General features: G+C 40.5%; 1 protein-coding gene across 1 annotated transcript; it reads left to right on the top strand.

Moving 5' to 3' along the window:
- Positions 1-710: 710 nt before the first annotated feature.
- LOC149936565 (calcium-activated chloride channel regulator 1-like) lies at positions 711-15804 on the top strand. Its single transcript, XM_090153099.1, has 12 exons — positions 711-978; positions 4260-4557; positions 5563-5669; positions 6757-6933; positions 7835-7971; positions 9485-9830; positions 10809-11105; positions 12117-12347; positions 13200-13464; positions 13530-13712; positions 14761-15069; positions 15391-15804. The coding sequence occupies exons 1-12, from the start codon at positions 826-828 to the stop codon at positions 15765-15767; spliced, it is 2880 nt and encodes a 959-aa protein (XP_090009225.1). The 5' UTR covers positions 711-825; the 3' UTR covers positions 15768-15804.
- The last annotated feature ends 852 nt before the right edge of the window (positions 15805-16656 follow it).

Here is a 16656-nt window from a genome sequence, read left to right as displayed (position 1 = left end):
AGCCTGAATATAAGAATTCTACGGATCAACTTAAATAGCCAGGGATACGGACGAAGGAAGGGCTACCAAGCTAGTTTTAAATAAAATTAAAATTAACTAAGGTTATCAGTATAATGTCGGTAATCTCCTTATTTCGTCTTTCAATTTCAAACAATTATTGACACATTTCCGAGTACGGGAATTAACATATCTTTTGATAGCAAATGATTGACACCAAGGGTGAAACATTTTAACGAAGATAAAAGTTAAACGCGTGAGATCATCGAGAAATGGGGGTCTTTTAAGCACACATACCTATAACCTTATCAGAAATTGTGACGTATGACAGTTCGCGAGATGTGAGGTGGTTTTATTACTTCTGGTATTTGCCACATAGAATGACTTTACGAGAAAAAACTGACCATCAAAATTGAAAGCGGCTTGTTTGAAAATATGTAATATTAATAATTAGCTTATGTTAACGGTCGTAATCGAAACTTGTCGACATTTTAGCAGTACTCGATAAGCTAATTTCGTATCCAGAAAAGCCATTAATTTGAAACACTGACGAATTTCGGTAGATTTTTGTGAGACAATAGATAGGTATTTTATCTTATCGTACCACTTGTATCATTTTTATTATTTATTGAAGTTGAAGTCCGGATTAGAGCGCACAATTTGCTCGCAGTTCCCATTGGACAGTAAGCTGTTTTCTTGCTCTAAAAAAATTATAAAGGTATATTTTGTACTTTCCGAAAGTCGGATCAGTTTTGCAACCATTTTCAGCACAGTTATAAAGTAAAACCTGCTTTTCCAAAACATTGAGGTCTACTTCTCGCTGCAAAAATGAAGGTGTTTTCGGTGGCTTTTTCGGTGGCGTTTTGCGTCATTTTCGTCAACTCGTTCGAAATTACCATTGAAAAAGGTGGATACGGTGGATTGGTGGTGGCGATTCACAGAAATATCCCCGAAAATAAGAAATTAGTCGATAACCTCAAGGTATGTTGCGTATTTTTTTTAATATAATATAAATATCTAGCGACCGAAGCGCGGTGAAGGACCGTTTGCAGTCAGAATGAGCCGGAAATAATTATTCTTAGAACTCTGTACAAACTGAGAGAAGCCTAAAAAAGCGAGATTTATGGGCTAAACAATCTAAAGCTTTACGTTAATTTTTAAGAATTTTATATTATTTTGGGAGTTTCAACTTTGTTGCCGAAAGTTATAAGTATACTTTTAAGGAACTGTAATTATTACTCTACATGTATGTTTGTTGAGCTTTTTGAATATATTTTCGTTGAGCTGAGCGCGAGAGTTTTAGCTGCAATAAACGCTTCAATAAAACATCTTCAAGGAAATCGCCAGGAAGTAATATTTCAGAGAGCCAGGACCTGAAAGTTACTGTTTATATAGTGCTTGTTGAAATAATGGAAACTTTTAACCGGTACCTTATGCTACAAGTGTTTAATTAAAACCAGTAGCTTTTTTTTACGTATTAAGGCTTAGCAAAAGCACTAAGTTCTGTAAACAAATTACAGGTGAAGTGTTCCTTATTTCCTCAAGCACGCAATTTCCTTAGAAAATTAAACTAGAGAAGAGGTGAGTCATAAGTAAACACGTTTGATATGAGTGGCTATGCGAACCACTCTTGAGAAGAGCCTGAGAGACAAACACGTCCGCTTATCATGAGCGGCTTGAGAGGTGAGAATGCATTTTGAAACAATGCCCATCACAAGCATCCATCTGGGACGTAAGAAGTACGCCTTCGCAGACTCGAGGCAGTTTCGAGACAAACCGCATCATGGCTGAAAATAACTTTCGCTTCTACTTCTCCGATTAATAATAATAATAATATTAATACTAACAAGTCGGCCCAGCCTTATTATTAGTTCCACACCGGCCAAATGTATTGGCCCCAATGGGCATCGCTATCGAGATAAAATTTTATACCTCATGAATCGACGTATCACTTACATATGTGGTCTCAGTGGTTTCCAAGAAATCAATTTCCCAAATTTAAGGGCACCCGAGGGCCCCAACGCGAATCACCATCGAGATAAAATTTAATTACTCATAAATGGACGTATCGTTTATATTTGTGAACTCGGCGCTCGCCGAGAAATCAAGGGTCCAAATTTAATTACGGGTTCTGAGGGCTCAATCGGAATTCACGCCTCTGAGAGTTTTTCATGCCATATTAATGGACGTATCGTTCATATTTGTCGCCTCAGTGGTCACTGAGAAATCAAGGTTCCAAAGTTCTAAAGTTCTAAAGTATTTTATTCTGGCAAAAGGCGGTGCCCATCACGCAGGGCCGGACTGGCTAGTAGTTGGCCCCACCAGCTATGCAATCGTATGGGGCCCATTTCCCATTAATGCTAAATATTTCCTCTTTGGCCCCCAATTGGAGTTGGCCCCGATGTGACCGGCGATCGCCAGTTAGCCGCCCGGGCCAGTCCGGGCCTGCCATCACGCCAGAGGGCTGTACAGTATAGGATCAAATTGTTTTATTTTATAGAAACACCTATTGAGTAATTGACATAATTTTTTACGTAAACTGAATTTTTGAAAATACCTGGTTTTGGAAATCAGGTAGAAATGGCGACCTATACCACCGCAACTAACCCGCGAGCCATCGCCAGGGCCGTACTTATATATATTGATTGTCCTTGCACCTTACGTGTCCAGCTATTGTAGGGCCGAAAAATCAGTTCAATATTATCGACAGGGACGATAACTATCGTACGTCTGGCAACGCTGCCCTCTAAAGCACATTGAGAAATCAACGGAGATAAGAGGAAACCCGCTGAGATCATACGGAGTTTCAAAATAAAATAAATTATCTCTCGTTGGCCGTGAGCGTAAATTTTCTAGCTCGCCGGGGATCGAGTCCCGCTGAGGCTAGTTTTAAAACATTTATAATTACTTGTCACCATCTCTAATGCTGTCGTGGTACAAGACTACTATTACTTCATTGTGGTTATAGCAATAGCCCAAAGAATATGTATATTCTTTGAATAGTCCCAATTGCATTTCCCTGCTGCTTGGTTTTGCGCTTCCAGGGGCTAGTAGGTCACACTTTCAAGCTCTCTGGCGCTCTTTTAACTCATCCTAGGAAAATGGGGGAAAAAACAGGCATACTTCTCAACTCACCCTCTACAACTCCTTAATTTTTTTTACATATATATAAAGGAAAAGTCCAGGTTGGGTAAAACTTGGGTCTATTTGAAAGATCATGTTTAAATAAACTCAGAAATATCAGTCGTAAAATTGTATTTTTTTAATGACGAGAAATTCATTTTTAAACGAGCGAAATTTACCCGACAAGCGAGCTGCCATTTTCTTTCGCAAGCGCAGGGAACAGAGCGCTGTTACAGCGCGAACAGCGCGTGATTAAAGTCCTAAAACGTCACCGCGAAACAAAATGGCGGATCGTTTGGCAGGTAAATTTGGCTCGTTTAAAAATTAATTTATCATCATTAAAATACAATACAATTTTACGACTGATATTTTTGAGTTTATTTAAACATGATCTTTCAAATAAATCCAAATCTTACCCAACCTGAACTTTTCCTTTAAATTGTGCAGGCTAGGAGCAACAAACACAGCACCCCACACAAGGAGAACGCAAACCGTCAAAAGTCGTGCATTTTCTTGCGTACAGTTTTCATTGGCTAGACGCTTTAGCGCCTGCTGCCGTCGGAAGGGGAAAATTTGGAAATTGTCTTCCCCCTTTCCGTAAAACGTTCAGCGTAAAGGTTCGTCCAATGAAATTTGTACACAACACTGCGTTCTCCTTGTGTTTGTTGTTCCTAGGCGCAGGAATGTTTCCTTATTTACAAACCTTATTTTATCGGTGTATTTCGCGATCAAAACGAGTGTAAGGTTATCAAATTAGAGTAAAATGTCTAAATCAGGGCGTCATAAATTGTTCTCTGTTATCGTTTTGGAAACATAAAACAGTGTAAAATCTTTAAAAAATGCAAATGTGCAGCTTAATTTCATCCGTCATAACTCTCTAGTGTTTGTAATCACTAACCATAAGAACTTAAGCTACTGGTTGCCAAACGCCAATAGCGTCTGCTAATAAACTAACTATCTAGTTTTCTTCATCAACCAAAAGAGGGCGTGACAATAGCTTTCGGTCGCGAATAGTCTTATGAAATCACTATTTCAACCTGCGCTATTTTTTTGCCAAAAATAATTTTGAAAACTCAGCGTCAAGAGAATCACATTAGCATTATAGAGAGATATTTATAATAACACTTCTGCTTTTAAAGGAAATGTTCACGAAAGGATCCGCATTCTTGTACAACGTGACGGGTCACCGTTTGTACTTCCAAAGTGTGACAATCGTCATTCCGGAAACGTGGAAAGAAGATTACGGACAATCGTCCGTCTTTACGGACTATTTTTCGCAGTCTCACGTTCGTATCGCGGAGGCCAATCCCGAATTCGGAGACGCGCCCTACACCCTTCAGCCGGGAGAATGCGGCGACCAAGGAGAATACATCCATTTCACTCCCAAATTCGTCACGGAAATGGACGGATGGACCTATGAAGTGTACGGGGATGTTGGTACGTTTATCCTGAGGCTGACCCACGGACATGAATAGTAATCATCTAGGCTAATACCCAAAGCACCACCTTAGGCCCAACTCATTTGCGACTTTTATTCATTTAGCACCTTTAATTAGAATGTCCATGATTGGGCCACGTTGTCACATGAAAATATTATTGACCTGATTACGTAGCTTACACATTCGACGCAAAAGAGCCTGGTAGTCATTCTGCCAACTTTGAGAGATAAACTAGCAGACTTGGAAATAGCAGGAGTCCTAGGGTCAATGGCTCTTAAAAATAATCGAGGGGCCCTTAAAATAAATCATCCGAACAGGGGTTGCGGGCCAGCAGGGCCCCCAAATGAAATAAAAATATTAAATAAAATTTCACGGAAATTTCTGTAAAATATTTGTATCGCCGTTTCTGAAACGCTGTTTTCCTGCTATAGTCGAGAACGAAATCTAGCGTTAAAGTTAACGTTATAAAGTCAATAAATGTTGGCGTAAGTAACGTAACTAATTTTTATTTTCGTTTTTTCCCTGCCTATTTTTAAAATTTTCCCCATTTAGCCCCCCCCCTTGGACAGTGGCCCTCATTAAAAATAAATTTAATTAAAGGGTTCGGAGCCCGCAAGACCCCGTTAAAAATATCATGATTTCCAAGTCTGTAAACAATCCCACAGACAAATAAAAAAAATTCCAGGACAGCCATCCCGCAAAATTTCCGAGTACTAAAATTGTCGTTCTAAACGTACAACCCTCCATTTGGGGTAGTTAAACCGGAATTGGGCATAATACCCGGCTTGATTATATAATAGGGATTCGACGGTTCAAATAAAACCTTAAAAATCCCAAAGTTATGTAATTCTGTTTGCCACATTTCTTTAAAAGGTGTCGCTTGTTCTTAAAAGCTTGGCCAAAAATATTCAGAAATTTGACCTTAGTTTTTTTTTGGGTCGACGGTCACCGTCGCGGCGTTTGTACCCTTTTGAAGGTTTCGACTTAAGATGATTATTTCCAGAACGACAACTCGTCCACGAATTCAGTCATTTTCGATTCGGAGTTTTCGACGAGTACGGTATTGCAGGCAACCGACGGTTTCCACTGTTTTATCAAGATAATGGCAGGGTACGTTCTAATAATGCACATTTCGTAACTTGCTTTACGCTACATCAGCTATTATGGCGCTATCTACGTTGGTTTTTCGATAGCAGACACTATTAAATTGCGTTTTTCTTTGGGTTGCTCCGATTGTTCCCGGAGTACTCCGAAGGCTGATGCGTGACTCATTGAGTTATCACTCTCACGTTAATGATGACGTCACGCTTAAAATTTACTCGATCCGATTGGAAGTTGCGGGCAGTTTTGGAGCAGGCTAAAGGATAATCCCTTAAGCCCCATTTTCATGCTCGCTGGTAGCGGGTAAAAATCGACAAAATCCGCTTCCGCTACACACTTTTTCACTTTCCGCGTCGATCTGTTTCAAACAGATATTTTAGATTAATTTTCACGCTTGCGAGTGGCGGATGCGAATTTTGACGATTGTTATCCGCTACCAGCGAGCATGAAAATGGGCCTTTAAGCTTTATAGCTATGAGATAAAAAATTGCGAACAATAAGATAACTCGCACGAGAGAAGTATCCATCTAGGACGTAAAAATGACTTGAGGTAGTTTTATCCTCAAACCGAGAAAACATGCAAATTTTCCGTCTTTATTACTCCCCCGAACTGAGTAGTATTTTATTGTCCTTGGTAGTAGTATATTTCACCTTAGACATATTTAGACACCAGGGGGCACTGTGTTGAACTAAACTTCAGTTCCGTGATCATTTATTATAATTGTCATTTTACTTGAATGCTCTTCTCTAAAAGCTACTTCTGTTACAACGCATTTCTCTTTTCGGATAGTAGATGGCACCTAGGAGCAACAAACTCAGAACCCCACACAAGGAGAACGCAAACCGTCAAAAGTCGTGCATTTTCTTGCGTACATTTTTCATTGGTTAGACGCTTTAGCGCCTGCTGCCATCTGAAGGGGAAAATTCGGAAATTGTCTTCCCCCTTTCCGTGAAACGTTCAGCGTAAAGGCTCGTCCAATTAAATTTGTACACAACACTGTGTTTAAAGGCTAGCTGCGTTCTCCTTGTGTTTGTTGCTCTTAGATGGCACGTTGGTTATGGCTTATTGGTGTTTTGAATATAACGCAAATTTCAGATATTCCCGACAAGCTGTATTAAGGACATCAAGGGTTGGATTGAGCAGGAAAATGGCGACCCTTGCGTCATTTACGAAGGCGGATCTGTCGGAGACGAATGCCTCTTCGTGCCAGACATGGCGCCCGGCGGTCAAAGTCTGGAAGCTTCTCTCATGTACATGCCGTTTTTGCCTTCCGTAAGTTGACGTAAATTACATAAGGAATGTATTCGGATGAACAGAGAATATTTGAACAGCACCTGGTTCCCTTCTTATTGAATACTTTACAGTTAAGTTAAAAATATATGTAAAGGGACAGACGGCGACCCTCCGGAACACGGCGCCCTAGGGCTTAGCCCTATCCAGTTCAATCGTAGAGATGTGCCTGAATTTATTCCCCATTCTCTCGGCTTCTGCACTCTAGACAAAGAATATAAAGCCCCAGGAATGGAAGGATTGATATTATTCGCCGCGTGTTTTGGTTGCGCTAGAAACTTCCGACAAAGCAAATCAGAGTAACCGGAAACGGTTACGCAACCCGGCCTCTCTTTAAAAACGAGAGGCGCAAAAGTTCCACTAGACGGAGCTACACCTTCCATTCCTGGGGCTTTATATTCTTTGCTCTATAAATCGCTTTCTCTAGATGTAGGCGGTCGAGGCGGACGATATACGGTTTTATAATTTTATTTAATTTTTTAAAATTGTGTATCTGAAAATTTTCATTGATTTCGGGAACGTTGAAAAATTGGGATTTGGACATTGGAAAAGAAGAATGTGAAAATGTGTCAAATAAAAAAGTAAAATCGTGCCAAAAAGTACTAAAATACTAAATCAATATCCTATTGGAAACACAGTCAGACATTAAAAATTAATTATACAAAAATCTTAAAAAGATACGTGGATTTCGCTTTCAGGTGATGGAACTAAACATCGCAGACGTCGTGTTTTGGCATTTTCGTGAATTGTTGAATCTGGCTATTCCGCGAATCATGAAAACTGAAATTATAGCAGCGAGCCCATATTGTCTGTTAAAACGAATACATTATTGATTACGCTCGTCGACGTATCGAGCGCTTATAAGTAATTTTGACACTTTCAGATGGGAGGCTATTGCGAAGACGGTGATGTGTCGGCAAAAAAGAAGCACAACTGGAGAGCCCCGACTAAACAGAACGCCTTCTGTCAGTACAAGAGTGCTTGGGAAGTCATCAAAATGCATCCGGATATGAAAAAGAGGTGATACGCAATAAAAATGGCGCCTTTCAATAGCATTTTTTAAATTATGAATAGTGTAGCGTAAGCTTAGCTATTCTTATAGGCTGCGTGTATAGTTTAAATTTTGGTCACAATGATCGCGGCTTACTGAACGAGTTTTAAAATTGAATGTGGAAACGTTGTCTGCTCATTGAAAATTTTCTCCGTACAACAGCGAAAGGTTTTAGGCTAGAAACTGGCTAGAAGCCTAGAAACATGTATATACAAAAGTCGTCAGCTATTTCTACATTCATTAGTTGGGAAGGTTTCTCGACGTGCTTTTTTCACTTTTCTCAGTATTTTTTATTAGCTTCGCCTCAATATTTTTGGACTCGCAAACTTGGACCAATAGTTCTTTTTATAAAATAACCTTGGCCATCTTGTTGAAATGTTGCCTCCCCGCTTCAGCTGTGGATCCGTTTTCTCTCCCACTAAAGAGTTTATGAACTCATTCTTAGGCATTGGCTGAACTATTCCAGGGCAACATTTCAACAAGTTGGGCAAGCGTAAAGACATTTTATAAAATCAACTATTTGTTATCTTAAGCCCAGTTCCCACTATACAATTAATTGGGCCACTTAAATGTATCCAACTAATTGTAATGAAGAAAATTGCCTAGTGTGAACAGAAATATTGCAACAATGATACCAATTATTTCTGTTCACACTATGCAATTTTCTTCATTAAAATTAGTTAGATACATTTAAGTGGCCCAATTAATTGTATAGTATGAACTGGGCCTAAGAGTCAACTCAATATTTTTGCACTAAGACCACTTTGCGAGCTTAAAACAGTGCATTGGATCTTTAGACCGCTAATAAGGAATTAAGCCCAGTTCACACTATACAATTAATTGGGCCACTTAATTGAAACCAACTAATTGTAAGCAAGAAAATTGAATAGTGTGAACAGAAAAATTGTAACCATTGTTCCAAATTTTTCTGTTCACACTGTACAATTTTCTTGCTTACAATTAGTAGGTTTCAATTAAGTGGCCCAATTAATTGTATAGTGTGAACTGGGCTTTAGAAGCGAGAACAATTTAAACTAGATCGTTCCGACTCTTCCGAGTGAGCTGGCTGGAAAATAGGGATTAGATAATATCGCGTGTAAACTTTCGGAATTGTCGGAACCGCAAAGCTATTCGTACCACCATGGACTGTAAATTTTAGAGGACGAGTAAAGCGTAGCCTTCTCCTGTAGAATTTTGGTTTCCCCGAGCATCAATCACTTCGAACTAGAGAGAGAGAGTCCATCAAGGTCATTTGTACCACGCATAGAGATAGACCCCCCCCCCGCATGTTATCTGGAAATCTGGCCGACCGAAAGACACGCGCTTTAGTTTTTTTTTATGACCTTGAGCGACTCCCGTCAGCCTGATCGGTGAACGGGGCGTAAAATACCTCGGGAATACCGGTCCTCTAAAATTTACAGTCCGTGGTACCACGAATAATTAATTTACCTTCGTGTATTAAAGCAATTGAATTCTTTCTAGCGCCGTAACGCCTATTGTTAATACCAAACCCACTTTCAACGTGGTGCGTTTCGCCGGAAATGAAGCCAGAAGGACCGTTTTAGTCATGGACGTCTCGAACAGTATGACGACTGACGGCATCGACAGAATCGGAAAATTGAATAGAGCCGCCAGTCGCTTCGTCAAAGACACCATTCCTTGGCAAGTTTCATTGGCCATGGTGGAATTCGGGCCAACAGCCAGAATTACAGTAAATATGACCAAAATAACCAACGCCACTGTCAGGGAATACCTAGTGACGAAGGTTCCCAAGAGAGCGAACGGCGGAGGAACGTCCATCGGCAGTGGATTGCAGCAAGCCCTCGCAGTAACTGAGTTTCAGCTTACGTGAGTCTGTATTTGGGTGAACAGAGAATACGTGAGCAGTTGCCTATTTGCCTCGTGATCCCCCGAAGAAAACCACGCCCCTCAGCCTTTCCTCGCCTAACCTTTCCCTGTTCTCTCGGTAAAAAGGGGAAGACACTCTCTCCGGGTGTAGACGGAGAATTTCTCCCGATAGTTGTCAAAGCAGAGGCTGTAGTTGCTGCTTCATATTCTCTATTAACCTCAATACATTCTTGGTTTAAAGGGAAATAGCCAAGCGTTAACTATTTAGTCCAAAAACTACGAAACCTTGGAACCCAGGGTTCCCCGAGGTATTACCACTGGTAGAAAAAAACCTGTTAACACCATGACTCGTGTTCTTTGAACCCCGTCTGTCACCACGGCGACACGGCTGCCGCGTTAAGGAGCTCGTGCAGTGAAATGCGAACATTAAGGTGTGATAGGTAAAAAAGGACTATGTAAATAAATCGAGGTAACCAGCGTAAAAAGGTAACTTAAACAGTATTTAAAGTCCCCTTTGCTTGTTTTGCGCTTGTTTCAGCCACACTTTGAAGCTCTCTGGCGCTCTTTTAACTCATCGTAGGGAAATGGGGAAAAAACAGGCATACTTCTCAGCTCACACCCTACAAAATTTTGCATAACCTTTTGAAACACCCTGTATACCTATATAATTGGTCTATTGTAAAAACCTAAATAAATTTGTTTTTGCAATTTCCGCGGAGTGACTCTGCTTGTAGATACGCGTATTAAAATAAAATGGCGCTGATTTTAGAGTTAATATTCGAGTGATAGGGGAAGGAATAGTTTCACCCACTGCAGACTTTCGGTGACTTTTCAAATTAATCTACCGGGATCTTGTTCAAATTTGAAATAACCCGATATTTGGAAAACCTTGGCGTTTCCCTTTTCAATTATATTTTCCCCACAAACTATGTAGACTAACACTAATTCTCCGATTAAGGCTTTGAAGGCTAACGGTGGTAAAACTGAAGGCGCCACCATCATTCTTATTTCGGACGGTGAAGAGAACATTGTTCCTAAAATAGCCCGTGTTCGACCAGACGTTCTAAAAGCCAAGGTGATTATTAACACCATCGCCATCGGCGGGAAAGCCGCTTCGGATTTGGAGAGTCTGGCCACGGCCACCGGCGGAAGAAGTTTCTATTTCCCGGACACGGTGGAGGAAGTCGCCGGTTTGGACACCGCTTTCCAGTCTTCTATTTCTTCACAAACTGACGTTGAGCTACAACCATTGACGGTAAAGCTAAATGCCAAGTCTTAAATAACCACGGAATTAGCTCCTCCTCTATACCTCGTGCAAGCGAATCCCACTAATCGTAACTTGCCATTTTTCAAGCCCTATTTCCGAAATTAAAACAATTCTGTGAGCCTTTAAAGGGAATATAACCTCTGTCCTTTCAATCAACGTCAATATTTCCTCTTCTAGATTTTCACATTTGCACAAATCGGAAAAATAAAAAATTGAAAGATAAACTACTTAAAAGGGTTTTTAATGTTTTTTAACTTTTTATCGATATATAATGTCTAATATCAGTAAACATACGACAAAACATTCATAGTGTATTAGTGTTACATTGTTAATCAATTTAAACTAGTCTAAAGGTTTAGTTTTACTTTCAGATTCGAAATTTAAATTTGCAAACAATGTATTAAACTAATCATGGAATGAAAACGTTTTATTTTTTTCCGGAAAAATACGGAAAATGTTCTAGACAAAAGCCCTCGGTCATTTTCCGGAATATTTTCCGACTTACAACACACCAAGTATGCCAAAAAAAATTGATTTTAACTTTTAAAATCCTCAAAATTCTACTGAAATGTATGTATGTTCTACTGATGGTAGAAATTGAGATTTTGAAAATGAATCACTTGGGCCTACCTTGGATTAATAATTAAAGCGTTTGCTTTTATTATTAATCCAAGAGCCTACGGTAGTGTCTTAGGAATACGCCTAGCTTATTATTATTATTATTATTACTATATTTCGGAGTCTTCGGGAAATAAAAATGTCAGAAAATTCTACTAACGCGTTCAAGGTTATATTCCCTTTAATAGGCGCTCAATAAAAGGTTCCCCTACTGTCTCACCTCCCTAAACACTGGCATGCTACCCGACCTTTAAAGAGAAAATACTCAGCTTTGGCAGTATAAAGAAAAACCAAAGAGACACGGGTTGTATGTCCAGTCGCGATAGCATGAACTACGTATTTGACTAGCGAGACCTTTATTAATTCTCTTAAATAACGCAGATTGTCCAAGATACTACCAATTTAACAGCGGGCAAGGTAGTGCTCCAAGAACTGAGCCTGGACAAGGAGCTCGGCAAAAACACCGTCTTCACCTTTAGAAGCTCGAAGCTGGCCAATGTCCACATAACTCTGCAGTCTCCGAGCGCCAAAATGTATTTCGACAAGTCTTCCGAATTTAACGAGGATTTGTTTGTGACGCTTCGAAAGAAATTTACTTTTGAAGAAGCGGAGGTCATTTTTTCGTATTATCCCTTAACCTCAATACATTATCGGTAAAATCACGGCCAGCTTTGATCACGCGCTGTTCGCGCTACAGCGGCCAACCCATTCGTTGAAGTTTCTATGTTAACCTATGAACAAATATCTGTATGGTTTGAGCGCCCCTAGCGGAATATTATTTTTATAATAGTTTTTGCATTGAAGCCAATGTAAAAACGAGCGTGGCGCTGAACTCCCACAGTGTATAGAGGGAAAATCCTTGTTCGCGGAATTTCCGCGAATGGGTTGCCCGCTATAGCGCGAGAGATCAAAGTTGGCCGTGGTAAAATATACCGAGGTATTATAATAACATATATGTAGGTAACATGAAATAGTAAGTATGACAATTATCAAAAACTGCTCACAAACTTCCTGTTTTTCTACTGCAGCGGTTCCCAAAAGGTGTTCAACGGAACCCCAGGGTTCCGTGGAAGGGTCACAGGGGTTCCGAGAATTCGCAGCGTGGCCATCTTTGTTTGTGTCAAGAGTCTTTTAAGATAAGTTAAAAAATGAGTTGTGGTTCCGATAGAATTAGGTGGATAATTTAGTAAAATAAAATGTTATAAGGTTGTGTCGAAACTGGTCGGCCTTTTTATATTTTAATGAAAATAAATATAGCTACTTTTACTTACGCAATATGAACGTGTTTTTTTGTTTATTATTTTAATGGATAATTTATGGTTCCATAGCGAAACAAATTGGGAACCGCTGTTCTACTGAACTGAAATGGCTAATCATTAAAACAATAGGAAATGTCATACTTATATTTCGTTACTTATGATTGTAGGAATGGATGTTTTTAAAAACTCTTTTGAAAATTTGTAGTCTGGACAATGGATTGTATTTTACAACTCCAGCGTCACGTCTAGCATCTCCGTTAGTCTCACTTCGGAAGTTCGCGACCCGCGCGATCAGCCGATCCGAGCATCGTCGTGGTTCGACAAGGTGGAGTTCTCGTACCCGGCTTACGTCAAGGTTTTGGCCAGGGTCACGAAAGGTTACAACGTCGTGATAAACGCCACCGTTAAAGCCACGATCGTCCGACCAGACGGTAAAAGCGTCGAGATACCCCTCAGAGACAACGGTGCCGGTAAGCGAGCCGAACACGGTAATCTTCGTGCCACGGATTGAACGTATCTGTATTCGCACGAATAGGAGCCGATGCCATCCAAGATGACGGCATCTACTCGAGCTTCTTCAAGGGATTCGTTGCCAATGGAAGGTACGCCGCCGTGGCCACAGTCGTCAACGATGGCAAAGCCAGAATTAAAACGTCGGGAGCTAATTATGGTCAAGTGTCGAGAGCGCCTTCGATACCCAAGAGTGACCGAACCAAAGGTACCAAGCTATTCAATTGCGCGCTCAATGTTAAACCCGCACCATCCTCCGGTAGCGGGGATTTGAAATATATCTACTATTGCTTCATGGAAGAATGTATTTATTTAAACTTAGAAGTTAGAGATAATATCTATATTCGTTTTGACCGCGGGCACCATAGCCCCGCAATCAGGTCACCGACGACGTCATTTTCGGAAACCAATCATATAATGGGCCGATTTGTTTGACACAATAAGGGGAGGAGTCAATTTCGGGGTTAAGTAGTGGGAAGCGAGCTAAGCTAAAAATTGTCTCAACATAGAGATTATTTCATATACATCTTTGGTCACGTGAGCTTTCGAAGATTTATCACGAAGTTTAGTTTGAATAGACACGTTTCCCAATGCTGCCACCACAGCGCTGGCGTCAGGCTTTGTTCCAGGCCTTTGTTTCCCTTATTTGTTGGTATAAGAAGAAACTTTCGCCGCTAGTGGCGTGATCGAACGAAAGGTCCTCAATAAGCAAACGACTCGTCTTTTACGTTTTAAAAATAGGCGTTGTCAAGACTACCAAAAGGAATAATACAATTGTTGTCAAAACGTAATAACCAGGCATAGTTACAAATTACGTAACGCATTAAGGGGGAGGGGAATTTTTAAAAGCATTACTAAACGTTACAAGCGGAGGGCGAGGGTGCTGAAATATGATACGTTACGCATCATAATTATATACCGGAACCTCAATTATCGTGTCTAAAGCTACATCAGAAAAATAATATATCAATTAGTAAATATTCCTACGCAGTGTCCATGTAATACGGCGGTAAATTCGCTCCAAATAGAATTCTCCTCGAGCCTGCTAAGTTTTGTTTCATTTTGTGGATGGTTAACTAAGAGATACATTATTGATTTGTGGTAAAAGTAAGTGTATTCGTGGTGCTATTATACTTTTGGTTACTAAGGGGAGGGGTAGTCGATTTTTGCCCTTACCTAATTTGTGAACAAATAACCGACACACTTACGGAACATAAATATACGAGTTCGTAGAATTAAGCTTTGGGGTTTTTTAGGAGCATCTCAAGCAAATTTTTCGATGGACACATTCCGTCAAGTGGAAGGACCCATTCCCGAACCGCAATCCACCAGCGAACCAACGGGCGATTTCTCCCGTAACGTAGATTTGGGAAACTTCCAACTGTCTAATTACGTCAACGACCATCGAGATATTACCGCGCCCAATAGGGTGACCGATCTCAGAGTGGAATCCATCTCGGAACCTATCACGGTCGTCCATTCGAATATAACAGGCGAAGAACAAACGTTGAGGACAGTCACGCTGGTTTGGACCGCGGCCGGCGATGACTTGGACGAGGGAAAAGGTAATTATTCGCGATAATGTTTGCCTCGTGATCCCCGGTAGAAAAACCACGCCCCTTCTCCTTTCCATTTTTCCATGTTTTAAATATTTCGCCTAAAGTTGTTTTTAATTTTATTCTTCTGATTTTCTACGCGAGTTGTCAAATAAATTTTAGCTTAATGGTTGGGTAAATCTTTAAAAAAGGTTAGGGAAAAGCCAGGGAATTTAAAGATGAAAATATTGTGGTAGCCTTGTATTGATTTGTTTCCCCACAATCAATTGGTAAATCGGTCTATTTGTTTTTAATCTTTGAGACGCAAAAATATCTCTTGAACTATTTTAGCCACGTCGGTGGAAATCCGCGGATCCCTGTTTGGAGAGAAACTTTTCATGAACTTCGACCAAGAGGTCCAGTTGTCCACTGAAATGGTGATGGTGGAAGCCGGAAGTCTTCAATGGGCGACTTTGGATACGCCTTTGGAGTGGGATTTAACGAGAGGAGAGATAGATTTGTATTTCGCTCTGAGGAGCGTCGATAAGGCGGGGAACAAGGCATCCGTCTCCAACATCGCGTCCGGACACATTGGCTACAGCGCCCCACCTTGGATTCAAGATAAAAGTAACAAGGCCTCCAAAACCGGGATGATCGTCGGCGTCATCATTGGAGTTTTAATCGGAATCGGACTCATTGTAGGGGTCGTTTTCTATTGCAAGAAATAAAGACATTTCGAGCAAAAAACATTTGACTCGCGACAAACGACTTGTTTTATAAACCTAAACCAAGACTGTATTTATCGCTATAGTCCTAGTCGATACTACGCCGCAAAATAATAATTTTTCTTCCTTCATGTTGTGTCGGGAAAACAAAATAATCCGAATCTGACAACACGCGCTGTGTCTCCACACCGTTATTTTTGAATTATCGACTAAGACTTTTGATGGGGAATGACTATTTTGAGACGATGTTTGCGTTTTTCCCAATGCACCACACGGTCTTCCAGTACGTTCCTTCCCGAAAATGCCAATCAAATTGGCACGGTATATGGTTGGTTCCCTAAAACGTACGTCTCCCGAAGCTGTTTAAACACACGCTGATGCCGTTTTCCGTCCCCCCGGACAACCCTCGTGAAAGGGGATGGAACTTGACCATGGCGCCTTGGATTAATTAAACACAAGGATATATCGCTCCCGCTTAAAACTCCATTATGTAGCAGAAAAGATTGTTATAAACTCTTCATCAGGGGAAATCGGCGAATAAGTCCCCATTGCGCGTACACGAAATGTGTGTCAAACGTTTTATCTTCACATTTTGAGCCAAGGCTTAGTGACACTCCTTTCTTTTCACCTAAATAATTTGGTAATGACTCTCAGACTACAAATTTCAGTAATGAAGTTCTTACCATTAACTCGGTTTCTTATATTGCTTGGCTCTGATGATGTAATACCTAGCAACTCAAATGTATGATCGCGAAACATTTTTAGTTTCAATTGCTGTAATGGAGAATCGACATGCCTACGTTTACCTCTCTCTCTTTCCTTGATCCACTTATCGCGGATGCGCTTTAGTCATTTAAGTTTAGGCGCCGATTTCACCAATAGAGGTTTCATA

Source organism: Leiobunum rupestre, chromosome 7 (assembly GCF_980474605.1).
Source record: "Leiobunum rupestre chromosome 7, qqLeiRupe1.1.hap1, whole genome shotgun sequence".
Taxonomy (NCBI): domain Eukaryota; kingdom Metazoa; phylum Arthropoda; class Arachnida; order Opiliones; family Sclerosomatidae; genus Leiobunum; species Leiobunum rupestre.
Note: the sequence above shows the minus strand (reverse complement) of the source record. Positions and strands in the feature narration are given on the sequence as shown.